Raw genomic sequence first — 25604 nt, 5'->3', positions numbered from 1 at the left:
GATAATGTGTGGTGCCCCGTAGAGCCAAAATGTCCTGGTCTTAATGTAACCCTGCAAGCGGTGGTTTGGGACAGAGCCTTGGCCTAGATTAACAGAGAATTTCATGAGACTCAATTAGCGAGGTTATTAATTAATCAATTATGTAAAACAGATGAGTGATCAGATATCCTGTTGTACAGTGATGCAGCTTATAGTTAAAACTTAATTAACTTAAAGGCCTGGGGACAAAATTTAAAAAAACAAAAAACAAAGGAAAGGAAATGCCACCTACTGAAGACCAAAACAAATGATTTCAAATGAGGATAAAAATTGGGCTTCAGAGCAGACAGGACCATCAGTGCAATTTTGGGTGGTTTAACAAACAGTGTGATGTCCTACCATAGCAGCCAGCTTGGCCAAACTGTTCTCTCTTGCTTGCCAAAAGAAATCTATTGCGATCCCCTTGATGTCACCAGATGTGCTCCCCATCCTTCAGTGCTGGCCATGGGGTAAGGAAGATGATTAGGGCAGATTTGTACCCTGCTGTGACAGGAGTGGCATTGGCAGCCACCAAAAAAAGCTGCCAAAAGCAGTGGAAGTATTGATCTTCTGTAACAGCCCTTTGTAACCTGCTGTATTTCAGTAGCCTACGTTAATCTGTGAAAGCCTACATCTTGTTTCTGACTTGCTTTTATTTAATTTTACTTCAGGCTAGTAGCTATTTAGGTCGATTTCTTGCCACGTGTGATAAATTGATGTCATCTGTGATGGAGCAAATCTATGTTGGTATGTTCCTACTTGTGCTTTTAATTGACCGTATTTGTGTTAATTGAATTTGTGATATTTAGCATAGAAAAGCCAGTATCAAAACCTGCAAGTCTCTCAAAAATTGCAAATAACATCAGGTTAGGTAATTCATTTTCAAAGTGTATGGCGGTGTGTTTCTGATCCTTCCCTTTAACAGTATGCTCTGGAGTAGATTTTCCCATGTTCAAGGGCCAGATTGCAAATGTATTGGCTGGGAAAGGAAGTGGAGTCATGCTCCAACAATGATTTTTACTGAGTAACTATAGATGAGGAATGACAGTTAGTACCTGGCAGGGACCCTGCGTGTTAAGCTTTCTTTATGAACTCTCTCTCTCTCTGCCCAACTCTTTAACTGTAGAATTGCAGGAATTTATAGTGAGCCCCGAAAGAAGTGGATGCGTGAGACCTGTTGGTGCCAGACACCATATTTCTTTCTAAAACTGGTGTCAGCAGTGGGGCTTCTTGTAGTGGTACAGCTTGGAGGGTGCTTCCATAGGCACTTAATGCACACTTTAGAGCTTTTTATGTACCTCTGCCTCGATACTGGGCTGATGCAGTGCTGGGAAGTATCTGAACATGCTCACTGGCTGTGCTCTTTCCTTCCTCCCAGACTGCTGCTGTGTGGCTTTGTTGTTGTGTTTTTTTTTTTTTAATGCTAGCTTTCAGGGATTCATTTCAAGCATTCTGTATTGCTCACAGGGGATGGGAGCAACCTGGCTCATGGCAGAAAGCCGCCTCTGCACTTTCGTGGGTTGTGATGGGCTGATCCTGAGCTGCTTAAGTCAGTGGGAATTTGCATCGCCCTGAAGAAAAGTAGGAAATTTTCTGAGAGCTCACCCACATCCAGTGGGGCTTCTCCTCTTCTCACTTACCTAAATCTGGTTGTTTTACCCTTGATCTTTCCTTCTTCCATGGCAAGATAACACCTGCTCTTCTCCCTGCCTCCCCCAGCCCTCCAGAAAGGGAGGGAGCTCAGAAAGGCAAAGGCTTCTTAATAGCTCTCTGCCTCCTTTTAATCTAATTGGAGAGCTGCACTGTGTGCAAAACTGTTTTGACACAATTTTTCTTTTTAATATCTCACCCTTTGACTGTCAGTATTTAAGGAAAAATGAAACTAATCATCAGTGAGGGTGCTGATGCTAATGCTTCATAGCTGGTGTGGCTCTCATCAGAAAGCTTTGCAGGAGACAAAAAAAGGCTTGTGTGTGTGTAAGAATAGAACAGACAAGGGAGGTTTCAGAGGAAAAAAAAAGTGTAGGACCATTAGCAAAATGCTATTCTCATGTTACTAATATTATTTGTATGATGGGAAACAGGAGGAAAAAGGCTATTTCCTCGTGAAGAGTCAATCTTGTAATTTGTCCTGTGTCCCTTTTCCCAGAGGTACCAACACCCTTTAGTGCCTGGGCTGGCAGATTTTCCTGAGGAGGGGAAATGTGATGTTTGGAAGGGGATGGACTCTCTTGCTCTCTAGGTAAGAGTCAGCCCTGCTCATTGCTTCACCTTAAACTCAGACCAACATCTTACTGTTGCTGAAGCAATAGACACACTGCAGTACCAGCTGGCAAAAGGCTGTGTCCCTTACAATGGAGGTAATGAGAATTAGTCCAGGATTGTACTCCAAAAGGCAGCATCATGGAATAGCTGGAGATAAAACAACAAACCTTATCAGGGCACAGCAGGTGGGATGTGATAATGCTGTAGTGTGCTATGACTATTTTAGTGTCTGATATCCAAGGACAGATTAACAGTGTTTAGCCCAGTACAGGTTATTACAGAAGAGATTAGCACTACATAGGTGGGTAAAACAGCAGCTCAACCTCATATGAGGCAGGTAAACCATTCCCAGAAGCAAGTATTTCAAAGCAGGGGAGCAAGGACAGCAGGGGCTGACACAGAAGGTGGTCCAGGATCACTGCTGGGTTTCTGCTCAGGGAAGGCAGGGTGATGCTGAGCATGGGGGGGCTCCAGTTCCTGCATTGTGGAACCTCAAAGAGGTTCAGCACCATTCACTCCTTAACTGTTCCCCACCATTAAAATCTCATTAGCAGCCCACATGTTCTTAAGCTCAGGAGTTTGTGTGTGTGCCTTTCAGCCCTCAGTGCTGCAGTGTCTGACATCTGGCATGGCTCAATCACTTAAATGTCAAAGATCAAACATTTCAAAGGGTCTCCATCCAAAGGGTTTGGAAATGGAAAGCTCTTATCTCCTCAGACAGGTACAGCAGCTTGCTGGACAGCAATGTGTGTTATTAATAGTAAAAACAAACCAATGAATGTAAATTTAAGAGAAGTTTCAGGTGTGCTTTGGGACAAATTCTGCTCATAAAGGAGACAGCTCAGCCAGTGGTGTAAGGATGAGCTCTAAGTCTGTTAGATGAGATCATCACTGCACTTATCTTTGAAAATGTATTTCATACTTTCATGTGGCAATTTAATATTGACAAAAATACTGGAATGTGCAGAGGAAAGGTGATGGAAGAACACTGTAGGTCCGTAATTAGCACTGTAATGATGTTGGCTGTTTAAAGGTAGCTAACAAAATGGAAGTAAAATTCAATAGCAGTGTATAAGTGAGGATGACTTATGACTTAGAGATAACACCCCAGATACATTCAATGGATTTTTGTTTTCATTTATGCTGTGTGCAATGGTGTGACTGTCTCTGTTCATAAAACCGCCCTGGATTCCTACAGAAAGACAAAGACATAACAATCTGCAAAGCGGGCAGGAAATAACACTGAAAGTTTCTCCCACCCCTTCCTACAGCTCATTTCCTTAAAAAATCTATTTGAATTTAATTTGAGAAATTCTAGTTTTGGTACAATCATTGCTTTCATTTGGTTTCATTTCTGCTTCTAAAATACAGCTTCCTAGAGACCTTACATTAACTTCACAGATCGTGGATGACATTGAACAGAGGTAAGAGGTATAAACCAAATATAAAAGACCATCCATTTCCATGCATGATTAAATGCTGACTCAAAGTGCTGCCGTATTTTTGATCCCCAAAGTTTAATAAAATTCAAGACAGGCAATCATGAGTCGCGGACAAATTAAAATTTATTGAGACAGACAAAAATGCAACTATTCCAGACTACAGTTAAGCATTTACAGTTAACCAAAGAAAGATAGCAAAATGTTCACATTCCACTTAACTCCTTATGGAAAAAGCATTCAGAATTTACTATGCAGTTCTACTTACTATGGTAGCCTACATCCATCTACAGTAGGGACATCAAACTGAAACACGTAATATTTGGATCTCTTCTTACAGATCTACACATTAAACAGTAACAGACATCAACGGCATTGAGAAAAGTATAAAAAGACCAAAAACCACCTACTGTAGAAAGGGCTTTCTGATGTATAGTAACTGTACAAAGCAGTCTATGTGTTAAAGGAACCTGAATGGCATACAGAAGGGGCTGCAATAAAAGCCAACAAATGGAGGAAGCTAAGCTTGGGTGAGCCAGTGGTCTGTAGCGAGTGATGACCTCAGATCTATGTCATTTGTTGCTCAAAGGGAAAAATGCTACAAAACTTCTAATATCAAAATATTCCCATGCCAGAAATGTACACTGAGACTAACAGACTAGGCTGGAGAGGCAAGGAGAAGCATTCACTAACAAACAGTGTTATTTTTAAATATAAACTTTACATTTTCAATATAAACTGTAGAATAAATATTAAATAAACAGTCTAACAGTTTAAAGTAACAGTATGGAATAGCTTGGAAAAAAAAGATAAAGAAAAGGATTCTTTGTGTTCACAGCAAAGGCCAGTAATGACCCAAAAAACCCAACTGTGCTGAAATCTGAACTCAAGGAGATTTTGATTTAACCACGGTAGTTAAAAGGACACCTTGAACCATAAAGCAATGCCTAACAGTATTTCATAGTCCCTAATATGAAAGAAAATGAGATTAAAAATTGGTTTGTCTCTCTAAAAGAATGGGGTAACTTGGATTCCATTTTTCACAATGAGAAAATGTTTGAAAGGTCAATGACTTGATGCAGATGGGAAGTTCTGCTTTGGGAAGAAGAAAAAAATAAAGGAATTAAATTAAGCTGCGAGCAAATTAAATCCTTCACAAAGCATGAAGAAGAAAATGGCTTGATCTGACAAAGGATTGGTTCTTTTTAGATTTCTTGGCTGTTTTTATTTTAAAGAAATAAAACATCTCCTTAGAGTTATTGTTTCAATATACACGTTAAGTATATATAAACTATAGGTCCCCCAAACACTGCACAGCGCTGGTGGATTTCAGCAGGGTTTTGTTAAACAGCTTCATGCCATTTGAGGCAAAATGCAATCTGAGCTGCCATTCAAAGCACAGAGATCTGCCTGGTGTCTTCCTGGTGAGGCCCTGCCCCATTATTTGATATTATTTTCTTTAAACTGTTATAGCTGCAGCCTTCTGAAATAGTCCATAATAAAAGTGTATTTTTCCAATGGGGATTTGGAATGGTCAGACATAGACAATTACAGCTAGGACAGGCTTAGTGAGGATGAGAATTGGATGCTAGTGGCACCTCTGCTGATGTGAACTGAAGGATGTCTACCTTTTTTTTACAAAGCCTTATTTAATAGCTTTCATTTAAACAGTTGCAGATTTTGTACAAGAACCAGGAGGGCTGCAAGCTCAATCCTGCCATTCCTTGTGAGGGTTCGGTTGGACAGGCTGTGCCCTGGTGAGGTGTGGACAGAAGGGATGGACTGTGTGCCCTCTGCAGTGATGCAAGTGGCTGGAAAAGCCATTGCAAAGGGGCCACAGGAATGTAGAAAAATATGTAAGCATGGTCCCCCATGAGACCATGGGGGAGAGGGGAGAGTAAGCTGAAGGTAAATTTGTTCCTAGGAGTTTTTCTTCAAAAAACAGCACCTACTCCACCACCAGTTTGTGTGTGGATGCACAGTGCTCTCCTTGGCTCAGTCCACTTAAAGCAAAAATAATGAAAGGTCACTGCTGTATGTTCCTGCATCAGAGAACTACCACGGGAAAGGACACAGCAAATAATTTAATGTCAGTGTGCTGTGATACAATTGTAGAGCTATAAATACATGGCTGATGTTGAGGGGAGCACAAATTGCATTTTAATATTATTCTTTTTGTATGTGCGTGTCAGGAGTGTGCAGCCTGTCACGCTGAGCAGGAGTTACGCTTTTGAAGCGCTCCCACATCAAGTTGCTTTTTAGAACAGGCCAAATACATATTAACTATTTAAATTAAAGAAATGGCAGCTTATTACTTTTGATGGTGAGTGGCTTTGAAAGCTGTAGAGCCTTGCAGTGAGGGATTGCTTACCAGGCAGCCTAGTGATGTGTGAGCCTGCATGATGCTAGTTGCAACACTGAGTGCAAAAGAGTTCAGCCAGCTGCTATGCAATAGCTATGGAAGTGGTTGTGATGCTGCAAACTGATCGAGATCTCTCTCCTCCATTATTTGGGAAGGCAGATGGATGCTGTTCCCTGCCTCTAGGGCTTGATTTGTGATAGCTGCAGGTTCTCAGCAGCTCTGAAGATCAGGGCTGTGATACTTAACCCAGTAAGAGTGGCAGAGAGTTGATCTGCGCTCTGGTGGGAGTTTTGTTCTTCAATAAGGTTGGACTAAACCTCTCAGATGCTTTCGCAAAGAGCGTAAGGAAAATAAAATCCCACCAATGGGTTTCTTTCTGGATTAAACCCCTGGTTCTGGGGAGCCAGAAATCACTACCAAAGGTATTTAATCAACTGGAGTGCAATAAATACTGAGTAGAGAAAGAGACACCTCCTCTTCCTTTCCCATGAAAGAAAAAAGATCGTTTCTGATATGATCCAGATAGCAACTTATGATACAAACTGTCTGTGATAACATCTGATGGGTTTCTAAGCCTTGTACCAGTTTGCTGAGCCCTTCTGTGATTCTTCTTTCACGAGATGTGTGTCATAAGCTGTGCAACTGAGGATTAAGACATGAAATGTTTTTGGAACAAAACTCATTGCCCCTGTGGATACAACAAAAATCTCCCAAAGCAACAGAACGAAAGCTGGATTCCAAACAGTTGCTGCTGGAGAAAAAAGAAAAAAAAAAAAAGAAAAAAAAAGAAAAAGCTGTCTTCTAAATTAAATAGACTATACAAAATTAAACTCAGTAGAGAGGGAATATTTGTGCCAGGTACTCTCAGATACAATTGCAGAGATACGATATGACTTGCAATATTGTGCAAAACGTGAGTCCTCTGAACAATGGGCACTACCATATATAACCAATTTCATCATCCTTATCATCATCTTCATCTTCATCATCTTCATTAGCTGCTCTTACGTGAATCTTCAGTTTCCCTTCTTTGTCTTTTTTTGTTGCTTCAGGTTCCTCTTCCAAATCATCCAGCAACACAACAGATCCACCGCTGCCAAAATCCCCTGAGGTTTCTTGCTCCTCTTCTGAAATAGGCAAGTGGGAACAGTCATTTCCTCATGTCACCACATCACCTTGTACATCACTACCCTTGTCATTCAAGCCACTGGCATTTGCAGTGTTACTTTTTTTAATTAATTGGCTCAGTTGTTCATTAAACAATCTACAAATTTCACTTTTCCTCCTGAACTGAGTTAAATTTATATATTAATTTACTCTAAGAAATTTACTTGCATGAGAAACTGCATCACTCTGCTCCCAGATTCTCAACTGATTTTAAGACTGACTCGGTTCATGTGCATGCAGGCCAGAAAATAATTACTTACAAATGCTTTTAACTCATTACGATTAAGTAGACCAGGCTAGGTTAGAAATATTCTGTAAATTGATTTTATTTAAGTGCATAAACCACAATTTGCAGATACATCTACTGAGCCTAAAACCCATGATGCAGTTCTGAGCATCCCAAACTTTATAGGTCTCTCACTTTTTTCTTCTGAAATTACAACAGCTGCAGCTTTGGAAGGCCTACAGCCTTCACTCAAGCACACCAAAGCAATGCTATGGAAATCCTGCCTGCCTAGGTAAGATAGCTGGTGATTGTATATACTGCCACCATGTTGTACAGTCAGCAATTTTCTTGGGTTTGATTGCTAATTTATAAGAATTTGTAGCTGGTCCTTCCTTTCTCTAGTTAGAGGTTGTCTGTCAAGTCCCATAGTACACAGAACAATATATTTAATAACCTTGCATAGCAGTCCCATAGCCTTGATTACAGTATCAATGACAAACCCCACACAAAACATCCTTTTAACACTGGCTACTGCGTGCTCCCTTCTGCTGTAGTCCCTCAGTCAGAAGGACAAATGTGTGCAAGGGCCCCGTTTGTAACAGGAATTGGGAACCACGTGAGCCCTTTGAACACAGCTATGTTTTGCTGTTGTCATTTGTGTTATCGTACTCCATCTTACAGCAATGGCAAGCCTTACAGTGATGTTAATTCCTTTGCTATCGGAGGAGAGCACATCATTACTCACCACAACTAACCGTCCCCTGCTTTCTCGAGCCAGCTATCTCATTGCCATACTTATCAACACACCAGCACTGCCCTGTGCTGCCGTGGCACTGAGTGGCTTTGTAATAACCTTCCTCATTGCACCGTGGGATGAAAGCACCTGAATAAAATACAAGACATCATCAGTAACACAAGCCTCTGTAGGATTAAGCAGGTCTATGATGGTATGTGATATGAAGAGCTTGTTTGTTTATACGAAAAGCTTCAGCGTTGGCAAGAAAACTCTTGTGATTATCTGGTGCCAAAAAGGGAGCAGAAATTGTATATTATTAACTATATTGAGCCACCCTGGTCACTACACAGTGCATGGCTTTGTGATAGCATGCAGGGGCTGAAGGCATATGCTCCTAAAGCTTGGGTTCAGTCTGTCTCTGAATGATTAGCATTCCTATGGTCTTGTTCAGATTTAACTCTAGGTTTTAAGCTTTTCTTCCCAACTGGAACATTATCCCAACTACATTAATTCTGCATTTTCTTTCCATTTGCACTCCTTCACTGTTTATCATATAAGTCTTTCCACAACACTGTAATTATCCCTGGAAGGTATCTGCCATCTGCTTGCTATACATACTCATCTCAAGCATTTCTGACTCACTGAGAGTTTCCATGCATAAAAGAATGCATAGAGGTTTACAAAGAGGGACAACAGATACTGAAATCCCTAAATCTTCAGATTTGAAGCCTAAGGTTTATCTCACAATAAAACCAACATGGCTCAGACTTGCAGAGTCTGCTTCGTTCTGGCTTCCAGACAGGTGAGCTCTTAGGAGAAACCCATTACTGCTCCCACCATTTGCAGCTGATAGAGGAAAAATGCTCTTCTGTACAAAAAGCCTCTGTTGTCCTTCAAGATTATTCCTAAGGGAGGTCAATGCAGTCATTCTCCATTCTTTGCCAATAGCTTCAACTTGATACAAGGCAGAAACCGACCCTTGCCCCAAATTTCTCATCTCAAGTAACTGTTGAGAAAGTATTTTCTCCTTTGTCAATGACGCCCATGATTTACTGGTCATACATGAAGTTTTTACACTAGTTTCATGTGTACAGCATCTTTTCAGACAGTTCATGTGTCAGAGGGGCCATTTCATCTACATTAAAGAAAGAAAAAAAGTTCTAATCATCACGTGCATACATTTACCTCTAGAGGTTTTTACAACCTTATGCTGACTGTTTAATCCCTTATTTTAGTGTTAAATTGGTTTGTTTTTTTTCATATTTCTGCTCATATCCTCTGTCTTAAATGCTTCCGGTGTTTATCAGACTACTCAAAGCCTTGGAAAAAGTGCTCAATGCTGGTTTTCTGCTGGTAGCTCCCCTGCTACATCAGCTGTACTTCTGGCTCTGGGGAACAACCAAGGAGAGGGGGGTCCTACGTGGCTCTGCAGGGTAGGAAGGGAATGGCCGCAGTATTTCTAAACTGTCTCATCCTCTCTCTTGTCCTTGGGCAACGCAACCTCTACCTTTTCATAGAGTTTCACTACATTTCCTGTAAAGTATTAAAGTGTTCCAAAGATGACTGTAAAACACATAGATATAAAAAATAAAAAAAAAATTGCCCAGGCTCAATGCCAAGATAACTGTGTAGAAAGGAGTCAGGCTTTGGGTCACAATGTAGAGTAGGAGTCTCTCCTGCAGAAGAAATGTGTGCCAACTGGGATGTAACACTGGGATGTTACATATTGAGCACCTTGGTGTCAAGCTGTTTGACAGCCATCAGGGAAAAGCCTGTGCAGGTGATAATCCAGCGTGGACAGAGCATCACTGGGAGCAAGTGGTGCACAAAAGGATGATTCATCCTGTAAATCCTACCCAAATCAGCCCCTGTGTGCATTACAAATTAGCTCTGTCTACAAGTTCTGCTTGGAATTTTTCAGTGCTACTAAACTTGACTGGGCAGCTTGGACCACACAAGCAATTTGGAAGGAAAAAGGAATTCCTGTTTCCTTTGTTTCCTCTCCCTTCTCTGTGTTTCTTGCACAGCCATCTCTGTGACCCTTCGGGGAGGGGACTACAAAAAAAATACTATGCACCACTTCACCTTTGTTGATCCCCACTGCCTGCCTCAGGCCAGGGAATCATGCTTCCTCTGTCTTTCTCTGTTCTACACAGTATTTAATTATTCCCTGAAAACTGGAGCAGCACTGCTGCACCTATATCCTCTTTATGGTTCTTTTTTGTTGTTGCTTTTTTGTTGGTGTTTTTGTTTTTTTTTTTTGCATTTTTCCTTATCTATATAACACTCCACATCCTTGGAGGACATGGAGAGAATAATTATATGCTAAAGATAGCAAAGCACACCGGTAAAAGCTAGACAGAATTAAGTGCCAGCTCCCTGTATTAGCTATTATGCCTGCTGAATTCACAGGGCTGAGATAGAAAAAAAAACAGTGACAGGAGCAGAAATTTATTACCTTAGTGATGTGGGAGAAACATTATCAGGATGCACAGTTGTATGCTCTAAAAGTACACTCTCTGCAGTTAATTGTACTCTAGATAAATCTGGTAGGAAAAGATGAATAGTGCTGTTTACTTTTTAATTCAGTCCCCTGGGATGCTCGGCTCTATTTGAAAGTCTCCAAATTCAACATATCTAATGGCAATGGCTTTGAAGTACTTTGCTGCAAGTGTCATGTGTGTTGATAGAACAAAATATCAAAAGTCATCATTTTTTATCAATGGATACAAATGAACAGAAATCTTCCTCGTGCACGCTGCTCAGACTGTAAATGCTGTGCTCTATATGTCAAAGATGGAGAAGGAAAGAGAATAACTAAAGACGAGTTTCTCTGAAAAGACTCATCTCATTCCAGTCTCTGCTGTTGCTACAAGTGGTGGTTTTTTGTCACATCTATGTCTCATTTTCCATTTGCATGATTTTTCAGTGAAAAGACCTTTTTTTTTTCCCCTCCACTATATAAATAACGGTGAGATCAGATTAAATCTCACAGACAGGTGTCATTATGCAGGCAGTCTCAAGGCAGGTGAAGCACAAAGTTCTTCCCTATATTATTTTCTAGCTTGTTGAACATTCTGTGCCTGACGCTTGGTTTGCTGAGCTTACCTACTTTTGCCCTTTATTTTTTTGGATGCGGTTGACTTGAATTTATTTGTGATGAGGGACCACTGTAATGTTATCACTTTGCTCTTATTGCTGTGATCTGCTTTCAGGGCCACGCAGTACAACTGCCTGAATGTTGCCTACCTACACAGCACCATCATTATTTATCCCCTGCACTACAACAAACCCCTTATTTCAGCCTAGATGATGTTTACTGTATTAAGCAAATAACAGCAATGCATAAAATAAATATGGGACAGTGAAAGTTATCTGTTAGGACCTGGGCTTCTTATTCTTTCACAAGGCTTAGAAATCATGAGAGCCATGAGGCTGACAACACAGTGGCTTCCTCCACTATGACAAGCATTTGAATGAAAAAACCCAAAACATTTATGGAACATAGCACACATACAACACAGTGATCAATCCTGCCTTTGCTCTCACACTGATGCACAGCAGGAGCTGCAACTCTGAAATGTCTTAATCTTTATGCAAATGTGCTATGAAAAGATGATGGAACAAAACCATAGGCCTTGTGGCCTTTGGGAACATTCTTACTTTAAACCACACCATCCAAGCTGGAATTGTTCATGTTACCTGAACCTTGAACCCAAAGCACCAGCTTCTAGGAACAGCAAGGTTTGGCAAAGATGAAATTTGCTCAGGGTCTGCTAATGAGTATCTAGAAACACCAGACCACAATCTGAGAGCAGCCTGAAGTCTGAAATTTGTTTCAGCAGAGCTGCTGTGTGTGCTCTGTGCCACAGCTTGAAAAATGCTGGTGAAAAACACAGTCCTAAGGATGGCAGCGTGGGTCTGCATCAAGCCGGGCTCTGTCTCCCATGGTGAAATTCAGTTAGTCCTGTAAGCATAGGCTTCAACCCCTTGCTGAGATGCCTCATGTGGTTTGACTCTACATGCATGAATGTGCTGGGACAGAAGCTTCACTGAGATCCACTATGTAAACTCTAGGCTGTGTAATAATGCATTCTAGGAGATGAAATTGGTTACCTTAAAATTACACAGTTTGACCATCTGAATGTTTAGTAAGGATTTATTTCATCTAATTTTAAATATCTACCAGAGCAGCCTAAGTTCTGAAATGCTCTGTAATGCTAGAATGTGATGGAAAGTACAATGACAGTAGCAGGGTGGTAAAGTCTAGGCAGATGAGGACGAGCCCAAATGCAAGAGTCCCAGACAAAGAAACAAAGGGAGGGAAGAAGGGGATGGGGAGGGGAAAGCAAGCTGCTTACCTTTGGAAGGCCCCAGGTATGCAGGCATCTCCAAGGAGATACCTTCACCTCCACTGCCAACCCTTAAATGAGGGCTGGGAAGGGGTGGATCCTGGCTCCATCCCTTCCAGTTGCTCAGCTGCATTGCATGCACCTGAGTTCCTGTGGGCTGGCCCTGCCTTCCCACCAGGTGCTCAATCACTGCTTCAGGCTGTGGCTTAGCATTTCCACTACAGGCTCCCAGTAGTTGACAGAGAGGGGGAGTCCAGGAGCTGGACTCGATGATCCCTTCCAACTCAGGGTATTCCATGATATTATAATTATATATATATTATATTATATATATAATATTATATATTATATATAATAATATATATATTATAATATGGTATTCCATATTCTACCACACCTTAGAGTACGGAGCATGCTGGTGGGTTGCATTAGATGAGATGATGTAAATTCTTGTTCTCACAGACTTGGTCTGAGTGTCATATACACGGAATACACCGAAATGCTTTTAAACATTAGACAAAACTGAGCCCCAAGGTATGCATATATTGTGCCATGACTGGAGGAAGCCATGAACCTGCTGATGATGAACCATCTTTGCCCCTTCAGTCAAAGATGGGAGGATGAGTATCAAGCAACCTCTGTGCTTAGTGCTGCCCTACCAGCTGATGAGGGCAATATTACTCTGCTCAGATGAGGTTTAATATTTCTGGATGGCTGTAAATTACTTCTGAACCTGTTGCCATGCTGACATCTGTTCTGTATGTTGCTATCTCATGATTTGTTTAATTTCATAGTGTCAGGACTAAATTCTGTAGTGCATATTCCTGATTCAAAACATTATTCTCTAATAGAAAAACCATTACTGCATATAAAGTTACAATAATCACAGAAGCTTTAATTAGTTGAGTAAATGAATGGCAAGTAATCGAACTTACCCAGCAGACTCTTCCCTCTACTGAGCTTTTGAATTCTATTCATTTCATTTTGGCAAGGAAGACCTAAAATATAACGTATGAGAATCAGTTTCCAGATGGTACAGGACAGAATCTAATGACTGGATTCACTGCTGACATGAAATGTAGACTATGGTACACCTGGGAATGAAAGAGGCCCATATGCTGGTACTGTACTGCAAAACAAATTTATGTCATTAGCTCTACTAATTAAAAAAAAGTAATTGCAACACACTGTGTTTGAGAAAAGAGTTTGAGGGCCAGTTTCAGTGTTAAACTGTTTTTCCTTTCTTTTCACCAAACTGACAAACTGCCAGGCCTCTAATTTTTATTTGCTAATAGACTAGTTTCTGCATTAATAAGGGAGTATGTTCTTGAGCCTCCTATTAGCAATAGAGCCTATTTCTAAGCTGTTTGCTGGCACTTAGTACTGCTTTGTTTTAGTCATCAGGGAATGTTAATATAGTTCATCTGTGACATTAAGCATTGTTACACAATGCCCTTTTACACCAGAGCTAGAGACAGGAGCTCTGTAATGCAACTGACTACCAATTACCCTACAAAGAGGTCAATCAATTTAAACTCCGGGAGACCCAAATAACTTCTCTTTGTACTGCAAATTGTACAACTTACCACCTGGCTTCTGGAAGCAGTAACACCACTCATTGTTGGAAAGCTTTCCATCTTTGAAGGAGTCACAGGAGTTGAAGAGAGGTTTGACGCATGGCTCATACTTATCCAGATAAATGGCACTGATCTCTGAGGGATCCAGCAGCAGGTCGTAGTTCATGTCAAGTTTGTTGAACATCCAGCCTAAGGAATCCTTACAGATTGGAAGGATGCTGGTGTCAAATCCTGTAAGAAGACAGGCAAATATCCCCAGCTGAATGTCAGTATGCTTGCTGCACATAATCACTGCTAAGCCAGAGCCATCCTAAATTTTTTTGGTTGGACTGTGAACATTAACCTCGCTTGGTCAAACCAGAACAAATTCACAGACTGAACTGCTTTCACTCTGTTTTGCAGGCTGAGTCCAAATGCAACTTAAATCCTGTTTCCAAGATCTGTTCCTAGTTCCCTGATCAACTTATTTCCTAGTATGCTCTCACCTTCCACATCTCAGCCAAGTTTTTGTCTCTTCTGAACCCTGCCTTTGGCAGTGGACAACAGCATGCTTTGACTTGAATTGTGAGCTGGTGCAGGGAGTTAAGGGAAAGAAGGGAGGAGGCATCTCTTTTGCTTGAACCCCTCTGAAGAATGGCCGTGCTTCCCCTGGGAGTTCCATAGAACTGCATGAGATCTTGAACACCACTCCAGCACTGTTTGTCCTTGCCTACTCCAGGATTGTGCAGCAAAACAGGATTCTACTCTTCCAGCACTTTGGAAACCATCATCATCATTCATTTTAATAGCCCAAAGCCTTAAAAGACTGCAACAGCAGCGGTACCACCGGAAGGCCAAGTCATGCATATGGATACCCACAAGGTATATGAGATGCATATGTCAGTATTTTGCAGTCTCCACAAAACCAGTGGCATTGCCTTCTTTCACAACCAAGACAGAGCACTATAAATCCACACTGTCACTGCATTTTTAATGCTTGGTGCAAACATGGATTAATTTCCCAATTATTTATGATGCAATAGAGTACATTAGTTATCTAGTGCTAATAAATCTCAGAATCAGGATCTCAGTTTCAGCAAGGACATGCATACATTGGCTGGGGATTTATGTGCTCAGGGGGTACCTGAACCTCCTGCCCAGGCACCACATGCTCACACTGCACAGCATGCCTGGGCACCATTCATCCTGCTGTAGGCCACGTGAAGCAGCCCGATGGGCTTTTTCTTTTTTGTTGCATCTTTCATTGAACGAGGTCAAGCTTAGCCTTCTGTGCTGTAAGTGTCAAGTCCCATTTCTAGATGCTGCTTTGTTAACGTGAAACCTAAGATGTTGCTGGAATCACGCTGACAGTTTGTCCAGGCTCTGCAGTCTACCTGCTATTTTTAAAGCATGAATCCAAAGGAGGGCAATGCTTTGTGCTGGAAGCTGTGTGTTTTGTATGCAACTGCAGCTGAAGGTTGTCAGTGACATGGAGAACAATCAGAAGGGTTAACTAATGGGAAGGTTTATGTCATTTATAATACATGTTTCTCAGAGAAAGGAAGAGGGTAACACCATTTCCTCGGGGCTAGAGGCAGCGCAGGCAGGGAAGAGAGAGATCATGCTGAACATTTCATCACATTTTTGTGCTGTTATCTCCTCTAATGTTATCTAATTGAGTTTGAGCACAGTGAAAAAGAAAAAGGCTGTACGACTAGGGGTAGGGAGGGAGCCTGCTTGCCTTGCTGAAGCAATTAGGACTGTTCACTTCAATTATTTAATTCAGCTGAAGAAGACAAGTAGGATTTGGTCACTGTACAATCTCTTGTTGAGTGAACTGCCCTCAGAACCCTGACTTGGCCTTAACAGAGCTTAGAAGCACAGGGCTGGGTGGTGGCTGATGCCTTGTGGGTGTGCATACTGCACTCCACAGGACAGCTTGAAGGCAGCCAGGCAAGGGATGATATTTAGTTGTGTGGTGGGACCACTGCATGCTTAGGCTGGCCCCATTCAACAGATTCCAGGAAAGAAACAGATGGGTTCTGCTGGCTGGTTTTTTTCATGCACAAATGCCCTCTCTGGTAACAGCCTTTGTGCCTTGCTGTGACACTTTGGTGAGTAGCTACAAGGTCTGCTTGCAAGCAGCTCAACATGGTACATTTTGTCTAGCCCTGTGGCTCTCTGAAGGCCATCTCCTAACTGGTAAGGATCAAGGGAGGGGGGGAGGAGAAGATGCTGGCATGAACTTGCCCCCTTTAGTGTCTTTGGGTTACTTCTGCTCCCTGCTGGAAGTCTCAGTCTGTGTGTACAACATGCATACAGGGATACCACTATTGTGTGCCCTCGGTGCTGAGCTGTCGGAGCAGATCACTGGATGGTGAGTGATGTGAACGTGAAGCTCCTCTGTGACATACCATCAGGGCTTGGAAGCAAGATGCAATCATGAAAGGTCACTTACGAAGACAGTTAATTACATTAGATGAAGAGGTTTTGATTGTAATTTCCTGTAAACAAGGGAGCTTTCAGTCCTGCCACCAGAGTTCCAGATGAGGTTTATTAAGAGGCTGTGCTATTAAGCAGTGCTCTATATTAGCCAGTGTGGGTTGGAAGCCTTTAAATATTACAGCAGTAGGTGCAATAGAGAGCCCTCAGCTAGGTGGTTATTATCAGTGAAAAGACCAATTCTTTAACTGTCCTTCAGTGTGTGGCTGAAGGTGAATAGCAGTGTCTACCTCCACTTCACTGTCTCCTGGTAAAAGCTACTACCCACAAACTGCTGGGATTTGTAGAACACCTCTCAACAAATATGATGCAACATGTGGGATGAAATAAACCACATACTGTAATGCTGTAGTCAGTTGAGCACCCATTTAGCAGGCTGGAATTCTACCACAGCAGACCTGACCTATCAGCAGCCCCAGTGGGATCTTTTCTGTGCATCAGCTCAGCCTTACACTTCCTCTGGTGACAAGCAAGAGGATGGGAAGGCTTCATATCCCTGCTGTTGGCAGAGACTGTCAATTCAGATGCCAATTAGTGTAAGTTGTGGTGGCTGCCCCTATCTGGACACCTGGTCAGTGGATGACCACTGAAACCATTGCACTTCCCATTCTGACTGACAGCTGTACAGCATCCTAACAACCTTCAGACACTGCAGCTCTGGAGTGAATTCACACCGGTGACCTACATGTGAAAGTCTCAATGTCCCATTAATACCTACAAGGCTCTACTTTCTCTGCTTTAAAATGAAATTAAAAAAAAAAAAAATCTTTAAGGGAAAAATCATAATTAAAAATAAACACACCTCATGGCACATAAAATTATTTTCCCTCTTCAAGCGTTGACTTACATGAGCCAGATTTATTTTATTAAAGTATACTAGAGTTAAACTAGCAGGGGAATAATTAACCTAATTTCCCCTATCACTTAAAATAAAGGAAGGAAGAGAAGAAACGTTCCCCAGAAAAGATACTTTATATTGCATAGATCTCTAGAACAAGAAAAACAACTCCCACTCCAACTAAAAAAACTGTCTGGTTATAGCTTGGAAACGTTATGAATTATCAACGGGCTCAGGAGCAATTTGAACCTGATCTTAGTACCTAATTAGTTTTATTATTTCTTGTTTCAAAGCATGTCCCTGAGTTACTGATATTATTTATTGAAGAGATTTCAATTGCACAAAGACTGTGGAACACAGAGCTCCCTGACTGCAGTGCTTTGTTGGGATCTCACAGGTAGCACCTGGAATGGAGGCTGGAGATTTGAAGCACAACGACTCACCCTTATCCCTTTCTTTTCAGCTGAGTAAAAACAAAACGAACAAACAAAAAAAAGCACTTTTTTCTTCACCGAGGGGTGAAATTAATACACACAAAGAGCTTATTTACACTCACAGTAACATCTTGAAAATTTAATGTAGCACAGAGAAATCCCTGCTGGAACACCTCCTCTAGACAGCTGATGTGTCCAAGGCATCTTCATCATCACATCCCACCATCTGTTCTCTTACTGCCACGGGGGCATTCCCAAAATGGATTACTTTGAGGGTGTATGTATATGCCTTTAACACTCTACAAGCACAACCAAGCCAGTTTGGTTTAATGAAGCGATTGGCCCGGTGAGGAAAGGAGGACATGTAGAGCAGTAAAAACAAAACAAAAAAAATAGGACAATGTGTGTATGTCCTGTTTGCCATGATTCACATGGACATATTTTTCAGTTTGGATATATGAACTCCATTTTGAATTTTAAGCCCTATTTAAGATGTCTTTCATTCTTAACAAATGTTTGAAGCTGATGTTAGAGGAAGGCAGACCCTGCTGTCCATACTCTGTGTCTATTTTCTGGGTTTCTAGAGAGAACTGAAGCAAATTTGGCACGTGTAGACTCATTCAAGGAAACTGCAATCTCTTTAAAAGAAAAACAAGCCTAAGTTTTGTGGTGTTTAGAGATGATTTGGGCATCTTAACTCAGAAAGTTTCTTGTGTGGTTTTTTTTTTTCCCCCCTCCAGTTGACACACAGAAAATAAGAAAACATGCCAAACCAAGTCAACAGTCTGAAAATGAACATTGTCAAAAATCAAGCCTTTAAGATCATTAATGCAGACTTTCATATCAAGGCTGCCAGGAATAAAACTGAACAAAAAAAAAAAAAAAAGAGATAACAGCTCCTCTGTGAATCACAGCAAACACTGCAGAATTGCCAGGAAAGTTTCTTACTAAAATTGCTTCAGAAAAAAAAAAACAAAAAAAAACCCCAAAAACCCCAAAACCCACCACCTTTAGGGATGGAGGTGATCTTTGGCCTTTGGTAAGCTTCTGAGCAGCTCAGCGGTCATCTGCATGAGAAGCAGCCTTTTGAAAGTCTGATGAAACAAGACTTCATGTGCTTCTGGGCATTAAGTACTCTAGAAAAAGTTTGCTATCTCTGGGATTTTCTGTTGCTGGGGTCTGAAGGGGATTCACATCTTGAAGCTGCAATTGGCTGCACATCCAGTTGTCTTTGTGCTGTGGTTCAGCTTCCTTTACATAGGAATGTTTAAGAAATATGTAGGACACATGCTTCTAAAGATAATGACTTTAAATACTATTCTAAGTAAGGAACTGATGAAAAAGTTTACATAAACTGTTGCTTATTTTCTCACCTACTTTTAAGATTCAGTTATGTGACATTAATGAGGTTTGCTTACAGTTCTGAGCAGTACAGCCTGGGGTGTATCCTGTCTTTTTAGGAAGAGCAATTTCTCGCTACTCTTTAGTACTACAACATGATGGATAGTAAAGCAATAATAGCAGGGTGGCACAATCCTAGGCTGCAGCAAATGAACATAAGCCCCAACACAGTAACCACTGACACAGAAACAAAAGAAGAAAACCTGCTTACCTTTGGAAGGCCTCAGGTACACAGGAATCTCCAAGGAGATACCTTCACCTCCACTGCCAGCCCTTAAATGAGGGCTGGGAAGGGGTGAATCCTGGCTCCACCCCTTCTGGGCACTGCACACACCTGAGCTCCTCTGGGCTGGCCCTGCCATCCCACCAGGTGCTCCATCACTGCTTCAGGCCATGACTTAGCATTTCTGCTACATACACAGACTCAAAAGTAGCACAAGAGTGGAAGTGCAGGCACAGACCAACAGCAAATGCTTATCCCAATGTGCTGGGTCAGCTCTACTGCATGTTCAGCCCCTCCTACACCATTGTGCAACTAAGTGCAAGGGTCTGAAGACAGTAAAAGGAGCAGTTGACCAAATCCTTGAAATTATGTGTGTGTGGACACCAGCTTTAAGCAGCTCACCCCAGAGAATAAGGGCAGTTAGCTGAAGGTGAGTCACGCAGACAGATAAAACCTGAGCATCCTACTTTGTAACCCAGGGCCCCTGTGATTTGGGACACGCTGTTTAAAAGGATTAATGAGTCCTTACAGAAAATAAATTCACATCTGCTCTCTGATGAAGATGACCTCTTTTGCTGCTGTTATCTGAATCTTTCCTTTCCCTGGTGGGTAAATGACATCAAAATCAGTCATGTTGGCTTAACCCACAGAGAGTAAATGTCCTCTAAACTGTTCATATTCTTTATTTCTTAAAAAAAAAAAAAAATCATCAAAGGAAGCAAAGATGCTGTTATTAAATACCTGGGACACACCAGATTCCAGCTTTCTACACCATTTAGCTATTCTATCTCTGTGGTTACTATCTGGATATTGTTATTTTTCTTTTTCTTACACAAGGCATTAGCAAGAAAATCAAATCTGAAGTGGGTCCTTCTCAGCTTTAGCATAATCTTCTGTTTGCTTCTGTGCTGTATTTTTGGCACATGTCCCCAGGCACAGACCTGGGGACAAGCAGAGACCATTGTCCATCCCCAAGAATTATCTGGGGACAGCCACAATGATTTGGAGGGTCATGGAATTTTCTGTACAGACACAAACTATGTAATGCCAGCTAACCTCAGGGCTTGAGGAAGTCCCTTTGCAGCTTTATTTACCAGTATAGATATGACCTCGGTAGTCTTTGGACCCAGTTATTTGCCTGGCTAACTTGTGCAGGTCTCTCTGTCTCTGACTGCCAATTTTTAGAGTACTTAGGTCCAGAGAGAGAGCACAGAATGACTGCAGCTCCTTCAGACAATAGGGCAGCTATTTATTTGCAGGATCAGCTCCCCTGTGAAACTGCTCACTTGCTGGCACCTGCCTGACATGACATTGTGGCACCAGCAGCTGTGATCAGCTCTCCCAGGCTGGTAAGCTGCCTGCAACATCAATGTTAACTGGAAAGGAGTTTTCTTACTGCCTTGTGCTGTTTCCGAGCTTGTTGGCTTGATGACACGGTTTGCATCCTCATGAAGAGCACCGAACCAGTCTTTAAGTCGCGAAGCAAGACTCCTCAATTCCTTGTCAGTGCAAGCTGGAAAAAGAACAAATCAAACCGAGTCAAGAGAAACAGTGGAGGAACTCTCACCAGATATTTTGATGGAAAAATACTATTTAATTATGGCTGTAAACTCCTTCTGTGAGCTCTGAAGTAAAAGAGAAGGTTGGGAGAAAGGACACAAGTTAAAAAGAAAATGGAAATCGTAATGAATTGAAAGTTTTACTCAAGTTTGTCGTCAGTAGCTGACATGATTTGCGATGGGAGCGGTGACATGAGCTATCGGCAGGTTTTCCATCAGAGCGATGTGACTGTTTAACTTAAATGTTTCCACCTTTTAGGATTTCAGAGAAAAATATCAGCCAGACAGATGGGGAGGAGGGACGTTCTTGCCGAGACATCCCACTTGAACAAGATGCTCGGAATAATTTATAACCACATTTGACTTGGTATAGTGCTATTATCACAGCTATAGGAAATACATTTATTTCTTTATACACATATAAAAGAAAGCTGTCACGCTGCTCTAGCTCTACTGCAAATGGGACTTTGCCTCCTCTGAAAGCTGTCAGTTCCATTTTCTTAGCTGGGTAAAACAGCTCTTTTCCTTTTTTTTACTGAGAAATATCTGTTTTTTATTTCCAGATTTTTTTGCCAAGAGATTAATGTCCATCCAGAGCAAATATTTTTAAGGAAGAAAGCTGCATTAGTCACCAGTTTCTGTCAAAAAAAAAAATTCTTGTTTTTCTATCATATTTAGTGTTTAAAATTTACATGCTTGGGCAATTCTATTCTTCCTGCTGTGCAGTACAAAGCAAGATTTTATGCCATGGAGACAGATATCCTTCACAGGGCAAGCCACAATATGCCTTCTCCAATTCACTGCACCTCATAATATTCCTCCTTCCACATTCCTGGGGATCAGCTGAGTCCCACACTTGTCATCTCACGTGAAACTCACTGCTCCAATGATGGCCATGAATGCACCAAAATCTCATGGCTGCGGTGAGTCTGTTCATTTGGGTCAGAAATAACAGGTACCAACACTTCTGTTAACATGCAGCAGACAATAAATTTCTTTAAAGACTACAAAAATTTAATGCCAAGTTCAGTTAACTTTCTTCACAGGTATTTCATGTCCTCCATCGTACTTTCTTCTGCATGTGAAAGTATTATTTCCCATTTCTTTTATTAATTTGAATGCTACGGTGCATTGTTGGAAAGATCCTACCTTTCTACCTCACCATCCTATTCTATTCATTGCATTTGCTTATTTTCAGAAGTCTTTAATCATTCCCAGTTTGCTTGGGGACACAAAGTTAAAAACACTTCATTCAGAGGGCATCAGTTTGACATCAGGCCCAGACTCTGGATATCTATGAATCAGCACTGGAGTATTTACTTCTGGTGGTAAAGCCCTTTGGTTATCAGGTACTGAGGAAGCAGAGCTCTAAGGAGCCCCAGATCTAAGATCCTCCTATATAAGTTTGCATCAGCTTGAGTTACAGAGCATTTTTAAGAATGCTCTTCATAAAAAATACAGTATAAAAGTGTACTATTTTACTGTTAATAGAAGTTTCAAGTAACATTTCTCAGATGAGAAGAATAGGGTTGCAGGCGGAATAGATGCGATAATGAGTCCCTTGCTATTTGAAGATCTTTAAGGAGAGAATATGTAGGTTGCGGACAATATGGATATTGGCATGACTTGAGGCACTGATTAAAAAATCTGGGATGAAGAGAAACTCCAAGGGAAGAAGCCCTTCATAGCTCTGCTCTGGCAACTGAAGTCTGTCCAGTCAACTGTCAACACCCATTTTAAAATCTACTGCTGCGAGAAAGACACAGCGCAAGCATATGCAAATACACATTTCCACTGCTGTGTGTATTTTCTTTGAGATAACAGAATTTGGCTTCAATTCATTCTCTGCACCTTTCAAACGGGGAAAAAACACCAGACTTTATCCTTGTTAATGACATCACTGACAGCTCTGCCTTACCAGCCTGCTGCCATCACGTCCTCACGTAGTGCTAATTCTCATCCCTCACTGCTGATGTGCTTTGATGACATCTGTTGCGTAGCCCACGGCTTTGACTAGGAGGAGCAGCCGGATCTGTCACTTCTCTGAGCGAAGGCAATGTGAATGAGTGAGGAAGATGCATGTGCTGCTGGATCCAACAAAATCCCTCGGATCCGAATCTGCAGCCATGATGAATCGTTCTAAATCATGGAGTGATTTAACAGCAAGCACTGAAAGTGCAGATTTATTCCCAAGGGTGAAGGAATTGTTCCAGTAGTTATTTATTCCTAACAAACTGAAAGCATTGTTGCTAAATACCTATTTTCATGAAGCAGAAAACGTTAGCGTGGCCTGATGGAAAGCCATTAGTATGCTGTAAAGGGTTGGGTTTTTACAGGTATGCTTCCATTATGGACTTTTTCAGCACTGCAGATACTAATCTATACACGTTGGTTGTGAAAATTAACAATATACTATTTAATTTCATTCTTTCAGGGAGGGACTGAAGTGCTTAGTGCCACAAATCAACATTAAAGCTGAACCTGTAGAAGTTAAGATTAAATCAATACGGAATGTTCTCTCACACCCATTTTTACTCCAGCCTAGCAATACAATTCAGTAAACTCTCCAGCCATTTACGAAACAAGCCTTATAATTCATATTGTAGGTAATTCTAAGCAAAACTTGATGGTGAGGAAGTACATTACTGCTTTAGTATCTGGATTGCTGCCATAATATTCTGGTACTTATGACAAGCAAGAAGTCTATGATGTGGTTCAGAAAAGAAGTTACAGTGATACATTACCCTGTGCCTCAGAATAAGCAAGCTAGGCAACCAGCCTCACAGAGTGTGTATAACCTGTTTTGTATCATTTCATTTCTCTGTTATCAGTCATCTCTCCAGCACGAATCCGTTGCCTTATCATTACCATTGCTATCGTTGTCATCATTCATACAGGCAGTACAACATTTTTACCAATTAAATGAGGACAGACTGGCCATTTGGGTTCATATTATTGTTTTACAATACTAAGTAGTCTCACAGGTAAAGACTGAGAAGAGAATTTCCTATTCCCTGGATGCCATTGTGCAGCCTGTCAATATTCCCCAGGAGCTGGGCTACATTCTCTAGAGTAGAAGAAAGAAAACTATAAATGCAGAGAAATTTTTAACAGAAAGAAAATAAAAGCTTCGTAAAAGGCATATTTAGCTACAAAGGTTACTGCCCTTTCTATGCAAAAGAAAACTGACCTGGTGGCAGAATTCAGCTTAGAGGACATGTCACTAATTCTGAGCCTCTTTCTTTAAAGAATGCAAAGGTTCCTAATATGGAGCATGTGAATGAGGAATGGAAAATGCTGCAAGAGAGCCCATTGTAACCCCAAGTCTGAAATTTCAGACATGGCTTACCCTGGGCAGCAAGAGGGAGTAGATGCATCAATAGAAACAGGCCTTGATTGTTGCTTGGCTCAGAAGCAGAAAAATAGGAGTTGTATTCGTAAGACATATTAGTTGTAACAAGCAGTTCAGTCATTTGTGCTGCAAGCCTGGAGGACAAGTCCATTTAGCTTTGATTAAAATGTGCATTGTGAAATACAGCACAAACCAGCATGACATTGTCCAATGCTGATATTATATTCCTCTGGTTAGAAATAGGACAGACATAGTTTCAATAATTCAGAAGAAAAGTCTTGCTTTTGCATTTTTGAAGGCTATCTAAAATGACAGTCGGGTGTAAAGTAATATGCATAGAGTAAAATGCATAGAGTTTAAAACACTGTAAAAACACTATTTTAAAAAATTTGATATAGGTGTATAACAGTGCAGAAATTGACAGAAAATAATGGTCATCTCTTGTACTATTTTTTATATTATCTTTGTAAAACAACATAGAAAATATAGCAATTTTAATTATGCTTTCTCTGACGTCTCTACATTTTCTCTCTACTGTGTAAGCCAACAACTTATTTAATCCATCTGTAATGGCTTCTAAATGTGTTTGGATTACCGGAGCAAGCTTTAAAACTGAAGTAAGAAAAGATTGTGTCAGCTTTCATGCATCAGCGTGGCTGTGCTCCCAGCCATGCAAAGTATGTAGAGTAGCAACTGCTGCTGCAGGACCTGATTTGAAAGCAAACACTGAGACAAATGCTGTGCCGTGCTAACACTCCACTCCAAATGTGGTACACACACATGCATGTAACATACACTCATGTATGTGACCTGTAGATGATTCTGAGGGCTTTATCTGAAGTGTTCTGGTGATGCGATTGTGGCAATAATGACCTTCACAAATATTTCACCATTCTTCATTAGAAGAGGGAATGCTCTAAACTGCTCCTTTCGCTAAGCCCTCCAGGCAACTTCTTATAATAATAAAAAATGAAGTACTATGACAACAATATTTATAAGGTAGAAGGGAATAGATTATTTACTATAAGAAACAGCACTGCACTCTGAACGTGCCTTGATGGTTCCCAAAAATGAAGGTCTTTTATTTAAAATTTCTGCTATGATCATCAACGCTTCATGACAAAGTTCTAGGTGGGTGTATTTGTCGTACTGCGTTTTTGGCGTTCTGTGGCTA

The 25604-nt window shown here is 41.1% G+C and overlaps 1 protein-coding gene across 2 annotated transcripts in view; it reads right to left on the bottom strand.

Annotated features, from left to right (window-relative positions):
* Positions 1-3830: 3830 nt before the first annotated feature.
* The window catches only part of SPOCK1 (SPARC (osteonectin), cwcv and kazal like domains proteoglycan 1), a 257009-nt gene continuing 235235 nt past the window's right edge, over positions 3831-25604 (bottom strand). For both annotated transcript variants that reach the window (XM_042881785.1, XM_042881788.1), the window contains 5 exons: positions 20916-21032; positions 14152-14373; positions 13501-13563; positions 8223-8360; positions 3831-7211 (listed from right to left, as the gene is read on the bottom strand). In XM_042881785.1, coding sequence (XP_042737719.1) covers positions 7021-7211; positions 8223-8360; positions 13501-13563; positions 14152-14373; positions 20916-21032 — 731 coding nt within the window. In that variant the 3' untranslated portion in view covers positions 3831-7020. The remainder of the gene's footprint in view (positions 7212-8222; positions 8361-13500; positions 13564-14151; positions 14374-20915; positions 21033-25604) is intronic.

Source organism: Lagopus leucura, unplaced genomic scaffold (genome assembly GCF_019238085.1).
Source record: "Lagopus leucura isolate 7727_CA_CO unplaced genomic scaffold, USGS_WTPT01 Super-Scaffold_100030, whole genome shotgun sequence".
Taxonomy (NCBI): domain Eukaryota; kingdom Metazoa; phylum Chordata; class Aves; order Galliformes; family Phasianidae; genus Lagopus; species Lagopus leucura.
The sequence above is the reverse complement of the archived record's forward strand: the minus strand, read 5'-3'. Positions and strand labels throughout refer to the sequence as shown.